This window comes from Podarcis erhardii (assembly GCF_964252035.2).
Source record: "Podarcis erhardii genome assembly, chromosome: 3".
Lineage (NCBI taxonomy): Eukaryota > Metazoa > Chordata > Lepidosauria > Squamata > Lacertidae > Podarcis > Podarcis erhardii.
In genome coordinates, this window is record NC_138507.1 from 32,411,153 (window position 1) to 32,433,931 (window position 22,779).

The 22,779-nt window shown below is 44.4% G+C and overlaps 1 protein-coding gene across 1 annotated transcript; it reads right to left on the minus strand.

Moving 5' to 3' along the window:
• Positions 1-384: 384 nt before the first annotated feature.
• LOC309338616 (uncharacterized protein) lies at positions 385-21,549 on the minus strand. Its single transcript, XM_081855936.1, has 14 exons — positions 21,440-21,549; positions 19,813-19,864; positions 19,376-19,508; positions 16,313-16,454; positions 15,486-15,617; positions 14,466-14,585; positions 13,359-13,505; positions 11,197-11,311; positions 6,571-6,677; positions 6,304-6,355; positions 3,834-3,966; positions 2,557-2,698; positions 1,650-1,781; positions 385-711 (listed from the first exon to the last, which is right to left on the minus strand). Exons 1-14 carry the CDS (start codon positions 21,524-21,526, stop codon positions 586-588), a joined length of 1,620 nt encoding a protein of 539 aa, XP_081712062.1. The 5' UTR covers positions 21,527-21,549; the 3' UTR covers positions 385-585.
• Between the last annotated feature and the right edge of the window lie 1,230 nt (positions 21,550-22,779).

The window sequence follows — 22,779 nt, forward strand, 5'->3', positions numbered from 1 at the left end:
ACAATCCACCTTAAATTTGTCCAACTCTTTAAACTCCTTTTGGCCATTGTTTGGAAACTATACTGAACCCAGCGTGTGACTCTGTCCTTCTGTTGAGCCTTGGATAAAAACTATAGTGTCCTTACATCATATGTTACAAAAATAAACATTTTTTAGCCAACCATACTGCCTGTTCCATTAGCTTTGGAGGAGCCATGTGAACAGTGTTGTTTTACAATCTATTATGTGTGTGTGTTTGATTATGAATTGTGATTTTTTTTAAAAAAAAATTACTATTGTAAGTCACTCTGATTAATAAGAATGCATTAGATGGGAGGTTATAAATATGTGAATGAAAGAATGCATAAATAGCCTTGTCATTTTGCTGTATGAAAGAAAATACACTCTTGTTGAATATTTTAATGCAAGCACTTTACACACTTTAAATTAATATGTCCCCATGCACGGAAACAACATCTGCTCAACATTCCATGTTGCCACTTTTGCTTTTCATGGCAGGTAACAATCATTTCATTTAAAGATCCCTTGGTTTTCAGCATTCATGGTGACTCTGGCAAGCAGCCTAAAAATCTAATGCAATGCTTCTTAGTCACTTGTGAGAATCTTCAGCACAGTTGCGACATATGCATCGTCAGGGGGTGGTTTCCTTTGGCTTCCAGGCTGCAGGAACCTCTTTATGGTGGGAAGATTGCTCACCTTTGCTTTGAAAGCCTACGGCAAAAATAAAATAATAAAACCAAACAAAGTGTTTATATATAGAGAGAAAGAGAGAGCGCATCAGAAAAGCTTGTAGTGTATAGGCTAACATCCTTCTAATGGATATTTGACAATACAACCTGAAGAGTTATTTAGTAAGGAATTATGCCAATATACGTTAACCAACCACCAGAAAGAGAGACTCGTTGTCCTGCACATAGAAAGCTAATACCTGATCCACACAGTCTGATTGCTGCTTCCCCCTGAATGGATCCCACTCTGTGGCACTAACATCTAAATGTGGCAAACAGGTTCACTCCTATTATATGGAAAACAGATGCTGGAATCAGCTGCATAGGTGGAAGCCTCTGGGCATTGCTGGAGCTATGAGGGGTTTTCCCTCGGGTACATCTTCTTGAGTACATGTTTTTCCTCAATCCCCAACTTCCCGTTTATTGTAAGGATGGGGGAGAAATTTGGTTCGATTTGCATTTTACGAAGAAAGTGCATGATTCACATTTCGTGAAACAGGAAACTGAAACACAGCTATCCTTCAACATTTGCACTTCCCTCCATTTTGCTCTCCAGTTAACCTTTTCCACAAAAATGTATATTAGGAGAAAGGGCACAAAAATATCCCATAAGTGAAAACGATTCATATTAGGGGAAATTACTTGCAAAGGTTAGGCTAAATTGGATACAATTATTGGTTCCCCTGTCTGAAATCATGGAGAAATGGCCATTCAGTGTAGAGAATACTGAGCTGGGTGTACCTGACTTCCTATAAGGCAGCTTTTTGGAATCAATTGCCCAGAAAGGGAATCATTATAGTCCCTTAACTATAGCTTAACCTTAACTGAACTCTATGCACCTCAATCCAGAGGTCTGAACAAACACATTCTGAAACATAACGAGAGCAGAATTCTGCAAGATGAACTCTATCAACAATTTACCTGCAGTTGAGGGAAGGATTCAAGAACCTCCGCTTTCTTCTCCTCTACCATTAAGATTGCCTCAAGCAGCTGTACATCTGCCCAGCTGAGGCAATTGCCAACGAGTAACTCTTTTCCAGCCTGTTTCAGGGCCTAGAAAACAACAATAAAGAATGTGCTTGGTTTGGGTAAAATGTACTCTCTTACCTTAAAATGTACTTTTAACTCTGCTGAGAAATGTTGGGACAGTGTGAGACATTTGGGGGACTTAAATTTAAATGTCATATAAGCCACATAAGATGATAGCCACTCTGATCACTTTTAATAAACTCACACTGAGAGGGCCCAGCACACATTGTGTGTGTGTGACATTGTGCGTGCAATGCATGTTGTTCATGACATCACAACGTCTGGAGGAGGCCGAATGCTCCGGAGGAGCTGGCTGCTGAAGCTACAATGCATGCTGGGGCCCCTCAACATTGGCCCCTTTCCAAAAAATATTGAGGGGGCTCAAAACTCATCGGCCCCCTAGAGTTGGTGCACCTGGCCCCCAGGAATCTTTGGGAGAAGGCATGACTGTTTAAAGTTGCACAATGCTGCCTTAATTGCATAGCACAGATGAAGCCTCACTCTATATTCAAAGAAGTCTCAGGACATAGTAAAACCTGTCTGATATTTTCGAAGAGCTACGAAAAATATGACCTGTGCCATTAGTCCAAGTCATCATTCCCCAATGAAGAACCTTCCAGATATTGTTTGGCTACAGCTCCCAACATCTTTGACCATTGGTGATGATGGCAGAGGCTGATGGGAATTGTAGTCCAAAGTTTCTGGAGGACACCGAGATGGCGCAGGATGATCCCAAGTAGCTCATCTTTGGGTTCCCCATCCCTGATGTAGCTACAAATAGGAATCTTTGGTGCCATACCTTTTCGTAGACTGGAAAGTACCTGGTAGTGGCCTTCTCAAGGATGGAAGCAAGCTGCTTCTCCTTTTGCTCAGGTGGAGAAAAAGGATACATCAGAATCATCCCCATCAGGTCCATGGTTCCTTCCACATACATGTCAATGCTGTGAGGACAAGGCAGGCATGGGTAAAGAAAATTCATCCGTTAAATTGAACTTATTGGGAAAATAGGAACATAAAAATGGAAGGTGGGTCTAGCTCATGTGGCCTGTCGATCTATCCTCATGTATTATTTCAATGCTTAGGGGTTATCTGAACCACCTTAGAAAGAGAGAACTGGAAGCTTCTAAGCAGAATTACTGTATTTTTCGCTCTATAAGATGCACTTTCCCCCTCCTAAAAAGTAAGGGGAAATGTGTGTGCATCTTATGGAGTGAATGCAGGCTGTGCAGCTACCGCTGCACTCAGGAGGCTTTGTGTTGCTTTCGCTGAAGCCAGGAGAGCAAGAGGGATCACTGCTTTTGCTGTGCAGCGATCCCTCTTGCTGTTCTGACTTTGCTTCGCTGGAGAGGCGCTGCGCAGCTTTCCCATTCTGCTTCTGTTTCTCCTCCTGCTTTGTTGGAGAGGCACTGTGCAGAGAGGGTGAGAATATTTTTTTTCTTGTTCTCTTCCTCTAAAACTAGGTGCGTCTTATGGTCGGGCGCGTCTTATAGAGTGAAAAATACGGTAGCTGAGCCTGGGAGTGCTACTTTAGGAGGAAGAGAACTGCATAAATAGCTGCCTAGGGACTTGTTACCAGCTGATGAAAATACTCTTCGCTTCCTGTGTGTCCCACCTGTAGATATGTAAATAATGCCATTATTTACAAAGGCACCATCAGTCTCCAGGGTTCTCCCTCTGTCATCTAAAAGGAAGCCAAAACTCTAAATACTACTCATTGACATGATAACATAAAATCACATAATTGTAGGTTGTTTGGGTTGTCGAAGAAGAAGAAGAAGTGCCCTTTTGCCCATTGATTTCAGTGGATCTATCCTGAGTGTGATCAGCATTGGACATCACCCATAATATGTAACACGCAGGACAAACACATGCACACACATATGGGTTGGGCATTAGAACAAGTTAGACACCAAACCAGCAGCCCAAATCTTCAATAATATCTTTTCCCTGGCCTCTCACAGCTTTTTTTCTCTTTCCTAGGCAATGCAAATTTTTGAGCATGTGCGAATACTGTTAATACCACTAGAGTCTTTTAACGCAGCTATCAAGTACAGTATGATGAATCATGATAAGTACTATGCTCTTTCTTTCAGGTCCTTCCCATGGAGGTTATATTTCCCCGCGATGTAGTTGAGGATGGCCTTGGTCTGGACCAGCTTCAGCCCATCCATCTCGACCAGAGGGACTTGATCAAACAGCAAGTATCCATCTTTAGGAAAACAAAGAAAAAAGCCAAAACAAAGTCATTGATCGGTCCAAAATGGTTATTCTGTGAGATTAAAGAAATGTGGCAAGATTCTGCCACAGTGAAGCACTTTCAGAGCTAGCATGTGGCCTAACTTTTTGTCAGAAAGCAAACAGCCAAGCGAAAGTAGCCAATCTACTATCATTTTGCAACACGTCTCATACTCTGAATCCGTGGGCTCCTTCCAAATAGACTGGAGGCTCTTCCGGTGTCAGAGAAGAAAAGCTAGCTTCTCCCTGCTATTATGACCAATGCGTCCAACATTTGACACATTGAATAAGCTCTCCTATCTTTCCCAGGTGCCAGCAAGCTCACAACTTAGATAGAAAACCACAACAAATTCTTTACATTTGCAAGGATGGGAAAAATTAGCTCGGCATAGACACAAAGTGCTGTGCAAGGACCATAGCATTAGTTCTGCAGAGAAACCAACCCCTTTTGGCTCCTCCTTTCCCTGATGTGTTTCTCCCTCCCCCCAGCTGGCTTCTATAAGTAACGCAATGGTGTTTGTTTTTGCTTATTTTCCTCTTCTCTGCCCAACACCTTTTCCTTTTGAGTCATGTCTTTTAGACTGTTAGCCTGAGAGCAGGAACTGTCTTGTTTCTGGGAAGCTTTTTGGCTAAAAAGCAGGGTAACAATGCTTAAAATAATTAAAAGGCTTAGGTAAAAAAAAAAATAATGGTAAAGGAGCCCTGAACGATCAAGTCCAGTCAAAGGTAACAATGGGGTTGCAGTGTTCACCTGGCTTTCAGGCCAAGGGAGCCGGCGTTTGTCCACAGACAGCTTTCCAGGTCATGTGGCCAGCAGGACTAAACTGTTTCTGGTGCAACGGAACACCGTGACAGAAACCAGAGCGCACAGAAATGCAATTTACCTTCCTGTTGCAGAGGTACCTATTTATCTACTTGCACTGGTGTGCTTTAAAACTGCTAGGTTGGCCGGAGCTTAAACAGAGCAATGGGAGCTCACCCTGTTGTGGGGATTCGAATTGCCGACCTTCTGATCGGCAAGCCCAAGAAAACATTGCTGAGTAGTAAACTTTATATCCCAGGCCCTGTTTTAAATATGATTCAAACCTCCAGCCTCCCATGGGTTCTGAGAATCAACCACATCTGGACAGATTTCTACATGCTCAGGTCATTTTAATGTCAGACCCTGGGGCCATTTTATAATCTACCACCCCCAAAGAATACACCACGCAAAATAAAAGGAAATAAATAAACTAATTGTTCCAAGGATAGCCTGTCCTATAACCCAGGTACTCAAGCCCATCTATAATTGCCTTCAAGGAAGAAATTGTATGTTGTAGCCTAGATTATATAACATGCAATAAAATGAGAAAGATATTTTGCACTGAGGAATGTTACACATTTTGGGGAAAATATGAATTATGTTTTTCCCCATTCAGATCTCCAATAATGCATGTTGTATTTGCCATCTACATGACACACTCATGACACACATTTGGGCATCTTTTGTTTTATTGTGTGGGGCAGAAAGGCAGGATAGAAATATTTTAAAATATATTCCTATCAATATAGATTTTACATTTACATTTTATATGTGGGAAATTCAGAGGGTGAAGGGGCAACAGCATGACTTGTGCTTTATGTGCCAAACCACCCTTGGCTGGAGCAAAAGAGATTTTACTTCTTTTGCTGCGTATTGCATGCAGGCCTTCCACTTTTGTCTCTGGTAAACATTTTATGGTTTCAGAAATATCCATGGGTAGAAAAAAGGCTGCTCACTCGTCTGGGCTTACACCCCATTGAATTTAGTGTGGTTCCCCTCTGAATAGGCATACCGTATTTTTCATCCTATAGGACGCACTTTTTCCCCTCCAGAAATGAAGGGGAAATCTGTGTGCATCCTATGAAGCAAATGCAGGCTTTCGCTGAAGCCTGGAGAGTGAGAGGGGTCGTGCGCACCGACCCCTCTCGCTCTCCAGGCTTCAGGAAGCTATCAGCAAGCCTGGGGAGCCCGCGAGAGTTCCCGCAGGGCTCCCTAGGCTGAGGATAGCAGCCTGCTGCCCGGAGTGCGGGGCGTGCTGAAGCAGAGCGCCCCGCGTTTCGGGCAGACATCCGCAGCCTAGGGAGCCTGCTGCCCTTGTTTTTCCTCTTCTAAAAACTATGGTAGGTGCGTTTTTAAAAGCTCAGGCTTCCCCCGCCCCAGCCCCGTGGCAGGGGGGGGGGGAATAAAAAAAAATTCTTTATTCCCCCCCAAAAAACTAGGTGCGTCCTATGGGCCAGTGCGTCCTATAGGGCGAAAAATACGGTATATAGGTTTGTACCATGAGTTTACCTTTCATTAACTTCAAATACTGTTCTCTTGTTTTCAAAAACGTTTCTTCAAACTGGAAAAAAAGACAGGAAAACAGATCAAGTTATTTCCATTCCTGTGTCATGCCAATTCTTTTTATTGCATAAAGTTACTACGTGGCTCTTCTGTAGAGACAGAAATAGCTAAGAGTGAGAGCTGTGAATTGGGAAATCTCCCGTTCAAAGCTCTGAGCACACAATTGTGCAAATTTCTGGTGCAAGGGGAGTTTTCCAAACAGAAGCAACCAACCTCCACTCCAGCTGCTGCTAAGAGCCACCTGATGGATTCCATTCTTCCTCTGCCTTCAAAGTACGTCAGTTTTGGTTTCCCAGACATATTTCTAAGCTGGTGGTTTCCTGATGAGTGCCATTTAATGGGGAGAAGAAAAAGTTTAATTAAATATAAACCAGCAATTGTGTACGCAACCATTCAGGTGCAATTTTGCAGAACAGCTCAATTAGGTGGAGCAAAATGAAGAGAATATGTATTATGAATTATATTAAATGTTACAAAAAAATGAATAGAATATGTATTATGAAAGGCTGAGCATTATTGTGGTTACAACAGGAAAAGGATCTAGAAGGATTGTCTGATTTCCAAAGACTGCAGTCCCAAGCATGCTTAAGGGGCGAACAAGCTCCAGCGAACACAGTTGAACTCACACCTGAGTTAAAACATGCTTAGGCTCGTGCTGATTTCCAGGCATACGGAATGATACAATTCCTGGATGTCAGCCTGGAGGCGAAAGTCAGTGTCTACACAATTTCTAGTTTTCTCATCCCCTTCAGCACATAAACATGCGGTGCGTGCCTCCCATTATTCCCACCCAGCCTTCCCCCTCTACTCAGTCAAGGCACATGAGCAAGCTCTTGTTCTTTAGCAGGGTGGATTGGATTACAATAGGCATGCCGAGGCCTCCAGTTCCTCAGTGGTGTGGCTTACTGAGTGCATAGAAAGGTAAAAGGACCACTGACCATTAGGTCCAGTCATGACCAACTCTGGGGTTGCGGCGCTCATCTCGCTTTATTGGCCGAGGGAGCCGGCATACAGCTTCCAGGTCATGTGGCCAGCATGACTAAGCCACTTCTGGCAAACCAGAGCAGCGCACAGAAACGCCGTTTACCTTCCTGCCGGAGCGGTACCTATTTATCTACTTGCACTTTGACGTGCTTTCGAACTGCTAGGTTGGCAGGAGCAGGGACCGAGCAATGGGAGCTCACCCCGTCGCAGGGACCGAGCAATGGGAGCTCACCCCGTCGCAGGGATTGGAACCGCCAACCTTCTGATCGGCAAGTCCTAGGCTCTGTGGTTTAACACACAGTGCCACTCGCATCCCTTACTGAGTGCATAGCTACCCACAAAACTCACCACAATATAATAGGTACGTTAGGATGGAACTTGGGCTCCATTCAAGCAGCTCTTTGCCCATTGTCCCAACATTTCCTTACCTGATAATGTCCATGTTTTATGTGATCTTCCATAGGATGTAAAAGCCACTTCTTAAAAACTAGCACAATCTAGCTGATGATCAGTGCTCATTTCCATGTTAATTACTTCTAGGGAAAAAACAGCAACCCAAAATTTCACATGATGAAATTTGGGGCAGCATTCTAGCATACATTTTCCCTCCACCATTTAAAATTTAGCACACATGGTGATATATCAATCAAAACGCCACAGTTACACAATGCAACAGGTAATGCAGTAAAAAGGGAACCTTAGAATCTAGGATAGCAGTGCTAGCATTATAGTCAGGAAAACAAATGCAGTAATCCCACAATCTGAATGTGTCCCTGCTTGAGTCTCCATCCTCCTAAATCCAGTTCATTGAAGAATGGTTCAACAAGCCATTGTTTACTGGCTCAGTAATGAGCAATGTGCATGTGCAATGTGCATTCACTCCTCTTTTCACATGTCCAGCTTCAGTGCTTACATCCTAGCTAGTTAAACCACATTTGCCATGAGGTCTGAACTGGGAAACTGCTTTAATTTCTGTTTGCAAAACACAATATGAAACCAGGATAGTTTCTCAGCTCAAGATCATTATGTCTGACTGAGCCAGGTCATCCAGCTTTTCGTAGCAATACCTGACACCAAGGGGGTGCAGGAAGGTAGAGAAGCAGTGTTGTAGTTACTATGAAGTAACTCAACCCAAGCCGAGTTATGGGCATTAGTGCTCAAAGGTTTAAAGCAAACACTCAAATTGCAATTGTCGTCAAAAAATGGATGGATTGGATGGTGCTATAAGATCATTGTTCTGTAAACAATGCATAGCTCAAAAGCTCTTTATTAGCTTTGGCAGCGTATATTTTAAGACTGGAATGAAATCCACAGCACATCAGAGATGTTGGATGTAATTGCAAGAGGGGGGAAAGCAAAGAGCTTTCTGGGAACGTAGGACTTGTTAAGATCCAGATCCAGTATGCTGGCTGCAAAAATTTCATATGTAAATATGTAAAGTATTCGTTTCATTCTAATTAATAAGATGATCTAATTATTTCACCTGAAATAAATACCCCCCTTTAGCTGTTTTCACATGCTGATGCCTTCATGGCAAATCATGAGATTCAGAGGTTTCCAGTTGGACCAGGATGGGTGGTGGGTGGACAATTAAATTTTCCAGCTGGAGACAACTTAAAGGGGGAAAGGGTATTGCCTTGAGGGTTATTATCAGGGGTCATTCGCCTACAGCAGGAAAGTGTTGACCCACATTTTAAAAATTCCAAAATTCATCTTAGTACAATACCTTTATTAGGCCAACCAAAATGTCACAAAATAGTGTGCAAAATTTCTTGTTCTCCGGAACCCTTTATCAGCCCAGTTGGCCAACTAAGCAGGGCGAAGGGAAGAAAGAACAATTGCCCAATAGTTTGGCTCTGCATGCCTGCCTCTGTTAAGGAGCCTTCAGATAGAAGGTGGGAGAAGGTAACAGATATTCAAGTGATGCTCTGTCAGGAGCCGTGCAGGTTCCAGGTTTGCACAAGGCCTATCAGGAGGGAGAAACACACAGGGCTCATCCACGCTTTTGCTTCTCCTGTGCCTAGAAAAGATGGGTCGGAGCGGTTTTCTCCTCCTTGCCCAGGGAAAACCCTCTCTTTGGCTCTAAACTGGGAAAAATGGCAGTCTACAGAAAACCCAAAGTGCCATTTGCTTAGATTGAGCTCTAAAGAGCAGTTTCCCCTATGGGAGGAGCAGGGAGCAGCAGGAGGGACAAGGGGAAATGCGGATAAGCTGATCCCCCATCTCTGGAAATTCAAAACCCAAGCATCTCCATCCAGGTCTGTCTCTCTCCCATGCCCAGTGGAGGTTCCCTGGTAGGTGAGAAAGAGGAATAAAGAGAAGCAGGGCAGTCTTTAGACTAACAAAGGTGGAGTTTGAGTAATTCTTCCAAAGAAATGAGAAGATGAGGCGTTTTGCATTGGTGTGGTTCAGTGGTGGCCGTTTCTCAATATAGAAACAGGAAAGTGATGTCATCACCACTTTGTTTCGTGCACACAGATTCTGCAGTCTACACTATTCAAGTTATTTGGTGTGTACAAGTTGTTTCAGTGTGAGGCAGCAAAGCACCTTGTTCATATTTTCATGCAAAAACAACCCTGCTAAAGAGGCACTCTTCTGGGTACACTGCCTATCAGGAATCATCTGTACTGTCGGATAGGCTATCATTGTAACTGCACATGTTCCACTCTTATATTATCTGCACTCAAGTTCATGCAAAGCTTGTCTGAGACCCAAGGCAGGAGTCTTGTTAGAATACAGTAATGAACTCAAATAGAAAAGCAAGTGTACCCTGCTGCTGGGGCAAGTGTACCCTGCTGCTCTGTAGAGGCCTCTCTGCACCGAAGAGTATGCAGAAGAAAAGCAACATATTCTGGTTTGGGGGTTTTGTGGGGTTTTTTTGCAATTTATATGGCCATCAAATCAACAGGTGCTGTTGTATGCCTAAACTAATCCTTAGCTTGAGGGATGTTTTACAGCAGATTACAAGAAAAAATGTGAATAATAAATAATATTTAAACTCAGCGCGCACGCACACACACATTTTTGTTAACAAAATGTTGTCTTGGAAGTAAGTGTCACTGGTATTTACTTCCAGGAAAGTGTGCTTAGGGAATCCCATTACAGAAATAAGTGCCAGGGCAGTATGCTCAGAGATTACAGGTTTTGTTTTGCCCCTTCAGATGATGGTCGTTCATTCCTCACTGGCTACCCCCCCACCCGAAATGTATTTGCTCTATTAAAATAAGAGGCCCAACAATCTTCACCTTCCCTCCAGCAACATAGTATGCAGCAAAACTATGTGAAATCCCCATTTCTCACAGCAAGAGGGAACGCTCTTCAACCTGTTGCTGTGCTTCAAAGCAAAACATAGAATCATAGAACTGTAGAGTTGGAAGGGACCACGAGGGTCATCTAGTCCAACCCCCTGCAATGCAGGAATCTTTTGCCGAACATGGAGGTCGAACCCATCATGACTCTGAGATTGCTTTCATCTAACTGAACATCAGCCACTCTTTATTATAGTGTCCTTTAACCAACCCCACACTTTCACTTTTTGCCCTGGCTAATCCACCCATGCTTTATTCCCACTTTCCTTGCTTTCATCAATTAAAATAAAATTATTTATCCCCTCCTTCCTCATGTCGAAGGCAAAGTAAAATATTCTTGCATTGCTGCACGCAGCTTTCTGGGGTGAATATTTAACCCAATATCCACACAGAAGCTAATTTAAAGTCTCTCAGACTACAATCCTATCCCCACTTAGCCTGTGAGCAAGTTCAACTGAACTCGATGGGGCTTACCTCTGAGTAGAACTGTATAGGACTGCACCTGTTAAGGCTGAAAAGTTGCTTATTTCCAACTTCCAGTACTAACCTTTCACAAAGCCGAACTTAGCTGATCTCTTTCTCCACACGGAGATAAATTGTGCCTTCAAAAATCCTGCAGTCCAGGAAACTCCACCTACTTTGGGGGAGTCTCTTCCTCTTGTCTTACCACTCAGTTAAAAAACAAAACAAAAAACAGAAACTTGGGCTTGGTTAACATTACTAAAGTTTTGTGGGCATGCACGAATAAACGATGTTCTATCTGAAACTGCTGTATTTATTGTTTTTTAAAGGTAGATCAAAATGTCCCATATCACGCATTCAAAGCAGGTGAGAAAGGGTCCATTATGCTTTGTATTTGAGAGAATCCTGTGTACAGAGCTGCACATTTTTCATGGATTTACAATGCATGATATCTACATTCATCACATGATGATCAAAGGCTTCACACTTACCTGGGAGAAAAGCTGTAAAATGCATTGGGGCTTGCTTCATTCTGAGCAAACAGTGCTTGGGATTGGAGTCCACATGACCTCACTGAGCAAAACAGGTCTTAATGGGTCCATTAAGGTATGGATCTGCTACGATTCCAAAGGTACTGCACCACCACAACCACCAAACAGAATTAAACCCAGAGCAAAATAGGTACAGTGGTGCCTCGCAAGACGAAATTAATCTGTTCCGCGAGTCTCTTCGTCTAGCGGTTTTTTCGTCTTGCGAAGCAAGCCCATTGACGGCTTAGCAGATTAGCGCTATTAGCGGCTTAGCGGCTTTTAGCGGCTTTTAGCGGCTTAGCGGCTTAGCGGATCAGCTGATAAGCGGCTTAGCGGCTTAGGAAAAGGGGGGGAAAAGGGGGGGAAACCCGCAGGAACTCGCAATACATTTTCGTCTTGCAAAGCAAGCCCATAGGGAAATTCGTTTTGCGAAGTGCCTCCAAAACGGAAAACCCTTTCGTCTAGCGGGTTTTCCGTCTTGCGAGGCAATCGTCTTGCGGGGCACCACTGTAATTCCACCTCTGGTGAGTCGGGACCTAATGCAGCTCCCCACTACAGCTGCTCTATGCATCTCAGACTGACAGGGCCAGTGGCTTCCTGTCAGGTGTAAAAATGTTGCCATACACTTCCTGTCACGTCATGCATGAGGCAACCTTAATTTTCCACTTGCTTGAATTCCTGATGAGAGAATAGGAGGACCAGCACCAGGTCTGAGGTGGACCAATGTAGGACATGGGTGGCGCTGTGGTCTGAGCCTCCGAGCCTCTTGGGCTTGCCAATCCAAAGGTTGCTCCTGATACTCTGTCCCAGCTCCTGCCAACCTAGCAGTTCGAAAGCATGCAAGTGCAAGTAGTGTAGCACCTTGTTTTGCGACCAGAATCCGTTCCAGAGCCCTGGTCACTAGCCGAAAAGGATGCAGGGCAAAGTGCCACATCTGCGCAGAGCGGTTTGTGCTTCTGCGCATGCGCAAGTGACAAACCCGGAAGTAATCCGTTCCAGTACTTCCGGGTTTGCCGTGGATGTTCGCTGGAACGGATGCTAGTTAAGGCAGATATTTGCAGAGGTATTACTGTAGATAAATAAGTACTACTCTGGCGGGAAGGTAAACGGCGTTTCTGTGCACTCTGGCTTCAGTCACGGTGTTCCATTGTGCCAGAAGTGGTTTAGTCATGCTGGCCACATGAGCTGGAAAGCATGTCCATGGAAAAACACTGGCTCCCTCAACCTGAAAGTGAGATGAGCGCCACAACCCCATAGTTGCCTTTGACTGGACTTAACCATCCAGGGGTCCTTTACCTTTACCTATCATCAAGTCCTGGAGACGTTTCCAACAGCTGACAACTCTGGTTAATGCAGTCATCTGAACAGCCATTTTTAGTCTGCATTTTCAAGAGGATCAGCTTTACCTATGTGTGTGTATACAGTGGTACCTCGGGTTACAGACTATTCAGGTTACAGATGCTTCAGGTTACAGACTCGGCTAAGCCAGAAATAGTACCTCGGGTTAAGAACTTTGCTGCAGGATGAGAACAGAAATCGTGCGGCGGCGGTGCAGCAGCAGCAGGAGGCCCCACTAGCTAAAGTGATGCTTCAGGTTAAGAACAGTTTCAGGTTAAGAATGAACCTCCAGAACGAATTAAGTTCTTAACCCAAGGTACCACTGTACATTGTCTTTCTGGCAAGCCATGCTTGCTATCTCTCCTGATTCCTGCGGTACCTCACTTTCTGCCCTCTGGCTACTCCCACTGGAAAAGTAGATAGAGCTGAAGGAGGAAGTTGGGAGATAAGTACCCTTTCCCACTTCCTCTTTCAGCTCTATGTTCTTCTCAGGGTTTCGTTTGGCACGTGAGCAGCTGAACAGAAACTGGAGTGACCAAGAGAGTGGAAGGGAAGAGGAAGTGGATGACAGGGAGCAGAAAGTGGGGTGCTACAGAAATAAGGAGAAAGACTGCCAGTCATTCTATTCCCCCCCCCCAAGGTGCCAATCTAAAATTTGAAAAGGACATATAGCTGAAAGAGGAAATGACAAAGAACACCAGTCTTCCAATATCCCCCTTCAGCTCTGTGTACTTGTTCAAGGGGGGGGGGGGAGATAACTACAGTGGTGTCCCGCAAGACGAATGCCTCGCAAGACGAAAAACTCGCTAGACGAAAGAGTTTTCTGTCTTTTGAGGTGCTTCGCAAGACGAAAACGTCTTGAGAGTCTTGCGAGTTTTTTCCCTTTCCCCCCTTTTTCTAAGCCGCTAAGCTGCTAATAGCCGCTTAGCCACTAAGCTGCTAATAGCCACTAAGCCGCTAATAGCCGCTAATAGCGCTCATCCGCTAAGCCGCTAATAGGCGTGCTTTGCAAGATGAAAAAATCGCAAGATGAAGAGACTCGCGGAATGAATTAATTTCGTCTTGCAAGGCACCACTGTATCTCATGACAAAGAGGATCTGAGTATAATAGGTTTCATGAGCACCAGGGGAAATATTCAAGGGTGCCATTTTATACATCATGTTTGTGACCCCAGCCTAAGTATTTAAACTGGATAAAAACACAGAATTCTTTATTACAACATCATTTTCATTGTTTTATTGCCAAATGCTATCTATCTTAATATATTGCCCCAATCTAGGTCTGGAATCTCCCACCTCCTATCCCCCAAATGCAGCTGAAGAGTTTTGGATTAGCATTATTAACTTTATTAGTTAGCTAGAAGCCAACTGGATTATTATTTAAAAGCAGCCCACTAGCATTAAGAAGCATTTGCAATGCATTGTTAAAGACAGCTGCTTCCCAGATAGGAGTTAACGCAGTGCAACATATGCCCAGTTTTCATTTCCTGTTGAAAACCCTGTTTGCTGTTGTTACAAATTTTTCATCGGGCGGAGGCTTCCTTGGGCTTCCAGGCTGAAGGAACTTCTTAATCGTAGGGACATCACACATTCTTGCTTTAAAAGCCTAAAATTGCAAATGTTGCAAATCATTCAGAGCAAGTAAGTTAGGTCTGCAATCTTAAAATTACAGTGCTGAACAAATTTGAAACCAGTGTAAGTGTCAGGCCCGAATCCTGAGAAAGGTGAGTTTGCTGACTGCAGCCCCCATCAACGACTGTCAGTTCCTGAAGTCTCTTGGGGAAAACCACAATAGTAAAACCAATAATTCATACTTTCCAAACTAAAATGCTAACCGAAACACAGCTACCCCTTGGAAATAGGCCCTTCTCTGAATTTTGCAATGCAGTTCTGCAATGAAAAAATGTATACAAAAATGTGTATATTAGGGGGAAATGTGCATAAAATGGATAGCTCATATGGAAAGCAAGAGATAAAGGTTTAGGATACTTTGCTGCAGGGACTTGGGCCTTCAACGTAATCTAAGATAGAAACTAGGGTTGCCATATGTCCGGAATTTTTCGGACATATCCAGGATATTGCTGTCTCTAGCCGTGTCCAGGCAGAAATCAGCAAAAAAAAGTCTGGAAAATCTGGACATATGGCAGCTCATGCAGGCAGTGCAATTTTTGGCTATTTTCCTTAAAAATAGCCCCCAAACAGCATTTATTTACTTTTATTATTTTTTTGCGATTTTGCCATAAAAAGCTCAACAACTTTGGCCCCCGAAAACCATTTTTGTCTGGATTTTCACTGTTTGAAATATGGCAATCCTATGGAAACTCTAGCTTTCATTTGAATGGTGCTGTGTTGCATAACATACTTCCTTGTTCGCAGGAGTATCAGCATCTAGCTATACGTGAGTTTGGAAAATGTCGAGGACACAATCAGTCAAATGCCTGTTCACTTCAGCTGAAGGTTTGTATTACTGAGTACACAGTCATTTTAATTCAGCTACTTCTTTTACCTGCAACAAAGGAAACTGTGAGAGAATGGTGGACTCCTTCTCTTCTGCCATTAATAGGGTCTCAATCAGTTGGACATCAGCCCAGGTCCACTGGTTGCCAAGAAGGAAAGGTTGCCCGTTCTCTTTTAAAACCTACGGAAGAAAAGTTCATTGCATGCATGTACATGGCAGTACAAAGTGAGGAGGTAGCTACAAGGCGAGAGGGCCTTTTCAGGGTGGCACTCATATCTAGAATGTTCTTCACACAGAGGGTCATCTAGTGGCCATGCATTGGTCATTAAGGCACCAGGCAAAGACCATTTTGTTCTTCCAGGCCTTTTAGGGTTTATGCATTTACACCCCACTTATTACCAAAGCACGTGGTTCTGCCAAACCCTAACTAGCACCAAAATCTATGGCCTTTCACTTTCAACAAAATATGACATACCAGAACGTGGTGCCAGCATGTTACGTACAGTAAAGGTAAAGGTAAAGGGACCCCTGACCATTAGGTCCAGTCGTGACCGACTCTGGGGTTGTGGTGCTCATCTCGCTTTATTGGTCAAGGGAGCTGGCATACAGCTTCCGGGTCATGTGGCCAGCATGACTAAGCCGCTTCTGGCAAACCAGATCAGTGCACGGAAATGCCGTTTACCTTCCCACCAGAGCGATACCTATTTATCTACTTAAACTTTGATGTGCTTTCGAACTGCTAGGTTGGCAGAAGCAGGGACCGAGCAACGGGGGCTCACCCCATTAAGGGATTTGAACTGCTGACCTTCTGATCGGCAAGTCCTAGGCTCTGTGTTTAACCCACAGTGCCACCCGCGTCCCGTTACATACAGTACCTTCTCATAAACTGGGAAGTATCTTTTTGTGGCTCGTTCAATGATTAAACTAAGATTCTTCTCTTTTTCTCCAGGAGGTGATTTGTGGTGAACCCTGATCATTCCCATCAGATCGGTTGTTCCTTCCACGTACATATCAATTCTGGGGGGAAAGAGAGGCAATGTCATCCTAAATAAACTACAGGCTGCCCTGATCATTAGGCGTTGCTGAAGCTTAGCTTCCCATGTGTCTGGTTTTGGCTCCAGCACTTTATGGGATGTAAAAGCAAATGGTGGAGGAGAAGGGAGCAGGGGGAGCTGAGCATCTGTGCAACGCATACTTGGATGCATGCTGATCCCGCTAGTCCCAAGGCTACCATCTGAATGGTCAAGGATCAACACAGGGATCTACACACTCAGTGCGGGGTTTACAGGCTAGCAGGTGTACTGAGGTGGCATTCCTATGTACCTGGACCAAGCCTCATAGGCCATAGAAGAATTTACTTCCAAGGAAACATGCATAGGCTTGAATTCGGGGGGGGGGGGGATATCTGCTCCTACCACATAAACACACCTCCTATTTAGGAACACCTTTACAGTCTTGTCAATAAGTACTGGGTGCAACCTGCTTATAAAACTGCACTGTAAACCCAATCCTTCCCTATCTCTGTTTGTTCTGCCTTTCCTCCCACGCCTTCTATGCCTTGCTTCAAGTGGTGTTTGTAATATTAACAATCACGCAGGGGTAAAATAAAACAAAGAACTTGATTAAAGCAAGCTTGCATTCAACGCCTAACTCTCTCTGACCCTCCAGCAGTTTTTGCTAAGACACTTCCTGGTAGCTGTTTCCTGAATCTGTGCTAAGTTTCTCTCCCTGACTGCTGTCCTCTTGCTTAGTTCCACATATAAATATTTATATAAATATAATCTATATAAATTAAATTTTCTGTTTTACATTTTAAAGTACTCATTTTTACATCCTTAAGATATCAATGACTTCCCGTCTTCTCCTTCCATAGCTCATTTTGCATATCATAAAGGTAAAGGGACCCCTGACCGTTAGGTCTAGTCATAGCTGACTCTGGGGTTGCGGCGCTCATCTTGCTTTATTGGCTGAGGGAGCTGGCGTACAGCTTCCGGGTCATGTGGCTAGCATGACAAAGTCGCTTCTGGCGAACCAGAGCAGTGCACGGAAATGCCGTTTACCTCCCCGCCGGAGCAGTACCTATTTATCTACTTGCACTGGCGCACTTTCGAACTGCTAGGTTGGCAGGAGCAGGGACTGAGCAACGGGAGCTCACCCCATCGCAGGGATTCGAACTGCCGACATTCTGATCGGCAAGCCCTAGGCTCTGTGGTTTAACCCACAGTGCCACCTGCGTCCCTCATAATCGTATTAGGGTGCTCCTAATAAGCACCCCTGAGGAATGCATGTGTATAAAACACATAAAACATGAAAGTTCAAAAATACTAAGAAAAATGCTAAAACACACCCTGGACAGCTCAGTTGGGTAGAGCATGGTGCTGATAATGCCAAGGTTGCAGGTTCGTTCCCCGTATGGGACAGCTGCATATTAAAGTTGTAGTAGATGGTCCTCAGGGTCCTATATGATTCTTCCAAAGTCTTAATCCCTTTGCACAACATTAGCCACTGCAGGAGTCAGACAGGTACCACAGGCTATTGGGTTAACCCTTCATCTGCCAATCACTCTGCAGAAAGTATTGATAAAAGGCTACTTTCAGTCAGGCCCTTTTCTCAACAAAAGGGCCAATTTATCAATGAAACCATACTCTATTCGAATAAAACATGAACCAAACAAATACACTGAGCAAGGCTGAGACCATGTTTAGCCTCTAGTCGACCTCAGAGACCCCTCCATCCACGTAGCAGGAAATTCTTCCTGAGCCTCCCGCCTGTGAAACTGGTTTAACAAGAAACTATCTAAGCAGACCTGTCAAAAAGGCAGATCTGTGTATGAGTGAAACTGGTCCTTGTCGATGGATTCTGGAGTCGAGGTATTCCCCATTTCAAAAGGGTGTCTCAGACAGGCCAGGGAGGGCTGTTAGCAGGAGATGCCTGACTTGTAAATATGTCAGAGAAACATGAACTCTGAGCAGGATCTGATTTACATAGAATTGTAGAGCGTAGAACCCATTTTTATGGCATCTATATTACAATTTGGGGTGGTCTTTCTGTTACAATTTCTGAAGCTTTAAAAGGGTCTGCACATTCTGCTCTGGGCTCCTGACCTCCTTACGTGTGTGTGTGTGTGTGTGTGTGTGTGTGTGTGTGTGTGTGGTTGCAAGAGATATGCAATGAATAACAGCCAGCCTTGCTTCCTGTTACTAGGTTCCATCTCAGTTTTGTTTTCTCTGACCAACACTGGACCTTGACAGGAGTGGGGCTGTAAAATCCAACTCCAAATTTTCTTACATGATTGCTATAAATATGGAAGAAGTGTATATGCAAAACATATGCATATGCTTCTTCACAGCTGTTCCAAGACCTTTTTGCTACCTGAAGCTGAGCCCAGAGGGTATCCCCCCCTTCTAAGTTATTGCTGTTGCTATTCAGTCACCAGTTCTTGCCTTCATTTCTCCTCAAGTGGGTGGCGCTGTGGGTTAAACCACAGAGCCTAGGGCTTGCCGATCAGAAGGTTGGCGGTTCGAATCCCTGTGATGGGATGAGCTCCCGTTGCTCAGTCCCTGCTCCTGCAAACCTAGCAGTTGAAAGCACAAAGTGCAAGTAGATAAATAGGCAAACCTAGCAGTTGAAAGCACAAAGTGCAAGTAGATAAATAGGTACCGCTCTGGCGGGAAGGTAAACGGCGTTTCTGTGCACTGCTCTGGTTCAGCAGAAGCGGCTTAGTCATGCTGGCCACATGACCTGGAAGCTGTACGCCGGCTCCCTCGGCCAGTAAAGTGAGATGAGCGCTGCAAGCCCAGAGTTGTCTGTGACTGGACCTAATGGTCAGGGGTCCCTTTACCTTTACCCTTTATGTTTTGTTATATTGGCAAAAGCAGGCGCTTAGGCCAGAAAAAAAACCTTGCATATTAATGTAATATGGCTTCTAAAAAGCATACTGTGCTCTCTCCTTCAGGTTTTTCCCATAGAGGTTGTGTTTTGCAGCAATGTAGTAGAGGATGGCTCGAGTCTGCACTAGCTTCATTCCGTCAATTTCAACCATGGGGACTTGTTGAAAGAGCAGAAATCCATCTGTTGAAAGAGAATCATCATGTCAGCCCTGGCAAGTTCCTGTACCGCTTTGCATGGTGAACTTCCTACAATGGGAAAGGAAGCATTTAAAGAAAAAAAAGGGGGGATTTCATTGGTTGAACCTCTGCCCACGTTCCATAGCGAGAGCAGAGATGCTTGTAACACCATTTCCAATGGTGAAGCAGAATCAACGTAGCTGAGTTCTTGTTCACACACAACCTGCCCAAACACACTTGCATTAGAATTTCTTGGCACACACACACAGCATTGGATCTGGATGAAGTTATTAAATCTGCAGCCTTACCTTTTAATAACTTTTCATACTGCTCTCTTGTTTCCAAAAACTCTTCTTCAAACTGAAAAAGCGAGAGGACTAACATTTCATTTATTTATAATCAACCAAGAGTGCTGTAGCATGTTAACCAATAAATTTATTACAGCGTATGCCTTTATGGGTCATAGCCTACTGCATCAGTGACCATCTAAGTAGACAATTTATATAACATGAGAATAGAAAGAATGAAACTTTTAAATAGAGGTCCAAAGGCTAAGCAACATACGAACCAGCCATGGCTGTGTTACGAGACTATACAGAGCATTAATGGATTATTATGGATCAGGGATATTGAGTGAATAAACATAATTGGTTGATATAGGGCTTTAATTCATGTAGAAGCTAGATTAATCTTTTCCTAGTCCCTGGCATGCCAACTGTTGTTCTGTTAAGTGGTTCTGTTAATTTCAAACAAGAACACACACTTGTCTATCATGTTGAGAGCTCATTTCCATGTTATTGTATTCCAGAAAGAAAGAAAAAGTGTTTGCAGCCTGCTTAACCTGGAAAAGGTAAAAGTAAAGAGGGACGCGGGTGGCACTGTGGGTTAAACCACAGTGCCTAGGACTTGCCGATCAGAAGGTTGGCGGTTCAAATCCCCACGACGGGGTGAGCTCCTGTTGCTCGGTCCCTGCTCCTGCCCACCTAGCAGTTTGAAAGCACGTCAAAGTGCAAGTAGATAAATAGGTAAATGGCATTTCCGTGCACTGCTCTGGTTCGCCAGAAGCAGCTTAGTCATGCTGGCCACATGACCTGGAAGCTGTACGCCGGCTGCCTCAGCCAATAAAGCGAGATGAGCGCTGCAACCCCAGAGTTGGCCATGACTGGACCTAATGGTCAGGAGTACCTTTACCTTTAGTGACCTGGAAAATGTGGGAGTAAGGTGAGGGAATTGGAGGCAGCATCCCAGCATACAGTTCTTTCCTGATTTCCAAGTGGCCCTATAACCTGACAGCTTTAGTGACAATTTCAACATTATAGACCGGAGTGTGGGTTGTGGGGTATGTGATATCCTCCTGTAACAAAAGGAAGCCTTGCGGCTGCCTTGGTTATGCTTTCCTTGGTTTTTGAAATAAAAAATATTGCATTGAAAGGAAATGTGTCCATGATGTTGGGTGACAGCCAAGGATCTTACTCCTATCGTTGTGAAATAATGGGTTATGTACCTGTGGCTGCCCTGCCAAACCATCTACCATATTTTTCGCTCTATTGGGCGCACCAGACCACAAGACGCACCTAGTTTTTGGAGGAAGAAAACAAGAAGAAAAAAATTCTGAATCTCAGAAGCCAGAACAGCAAGAGGGATTGCTGCTTTCACTGCGCAGCAGTGTTCTCTTGGTGTTCTGGCTTCTGGGATAGCTGCGCAGCCTGCATTCGCTCCATAAGACGCACACACTTTCCCCCTTACTTTTTAGGAGAGAAAAAGTGAGTCTTATAGAGCAAAAAATACGGTAGATCAGAAACCCAGTCTCCTGTATGCTGATATGGTCCTAAGGATGCTCCAATTGTGGCAATGGTTCCCGTGGTCATCCTGGCATAACTTCAAACAAGCAACTCATTTGCAGATTTCCTTCTGGAAGAAAACAAAGGCTCAGACCTCCACACCTGCAGCAGCTAACAGCCAGCGAATGGATTCCATTCTCCCTCTTCCATTGAAATAATAAAGCTTGGGTTTCCCAGCCATGGTATTCAGGTGCTGGGTATTCTGGAAGGAAAGAGCGGAAAGATGGAAGTGTTTATGCGGAGGCTGAAAGCCTTGCAAACAGTATAGGTTTGGGGAAGAAAATTAATACAGTGGTACCTCAGGTTACATACGCTTCAGGTTACATACACTTCAGGTTACAGACTCCGCTAACCCAGAAATAGTGCTTCAGGATGAGAACAGAAATCGTGCTCTGGTGGCGCGGCAATAGCAGGAGGCCCCATTGGCTAAAATGGTGCTTCAGGTTAAGAACAGTTTCAGGTTAAGAACGGATCTTTGGAACGAATTAAGTACTTAACCTGAGGTACCATTGTAAATGGTAGGATTTTTATTAGTTGGGATATGAAGGGAATATACCAGCTGCAGAGGAATTCCTGGGCTGGCCAAAGCAAAAATGACCTGGCCAAGCAAGGGCCATTAAGAAACAATAGAGGACCATTGAAAACCACTGGCAAGACAAGAGAACTGTCCTTCCCCCCTGCCCTGAAGTGTGAACAGGGGGGATTTGGAAGGATGGCCAGGTAACTGGGTGTGAGGTGACAGGAAAAGAGTGTTTTGGCAAGGTGTACTGAGGAGAAGGGAGGACAAAGACAGAGATCCATCTTGGGCAGGCTGACTGAAGGCAATTGGGGGTGGGGAGAGATGCCTTGGACTCCAGTGCTGGCTCTGTGGTCTAAACCACTAAGCCTCTTGGGCTTGCTGATCGGAAGGTCAGCGGTTCAAATCCCCACGACAGGGTGAGCTTCCGTTGCTCTGTCCCAGCTCCTGCCAGCCCAGCAGTTTGAAAGCACAACAGTGTGTGTAGATAAATAGGTACTGCTGTGGTGGGAAGGTAAATGGTGTTTCTGTGTGCTCTGGTTTCCGTCACGGTGTCCCGTTGCACCAGAAGTGGTTTAGTCATGCTGGCCACATGACCCGGAAAGCTGTCTGCGGACAAACGCTGGCTCCCTTGGCCTGAAAGCGAGATGAGCTCCACAACCCCATAGTCGCCTTTGACCAGACCTAACTGTCCAGGGGTCCTTTACCTTTAACTTTACCATTTCTTAAAGCTACAACTGCCTCTGATGTGTCTTCAATTCTCCTATGGAGCACAGACCTGGCTTGAGGTCCAAGTTACCTAGAATCCTGTACACAGCTTGGCAGGGATTGGGGTGACTTATAACAATATTTTGCAGGAGGTACATTTTACAATATTCATCTCAAGTCTGGGAACTAAATGCAGATCTTGGTTTTCT

Bases quoted from the DNA above. Each gene is read 5' to 3' on its own strand.
- LOC309338616 (XM_081855936.1), bottom strand. From the start codon at position 21,526: ATGGCTGGGAAACCCAAGCTTTATTATTTCAATGGAAGAGGGAGAATG. The intron at 19,509-19,812 runs GTAAGGCTGCAG...CTCTTTCAACAG, and splicing joins GTATGAAAAGTTATTAAAAG to ATGGATTTCTGCTCTTTCAA. The intron at 14,586-15,485 runs GTAAAAGAAGTA...TTGCAATTTTAG, and splicing joins CACAGTTTCCTTTGTTGCAG to GCTTTTAAAGCAAGAATGTG.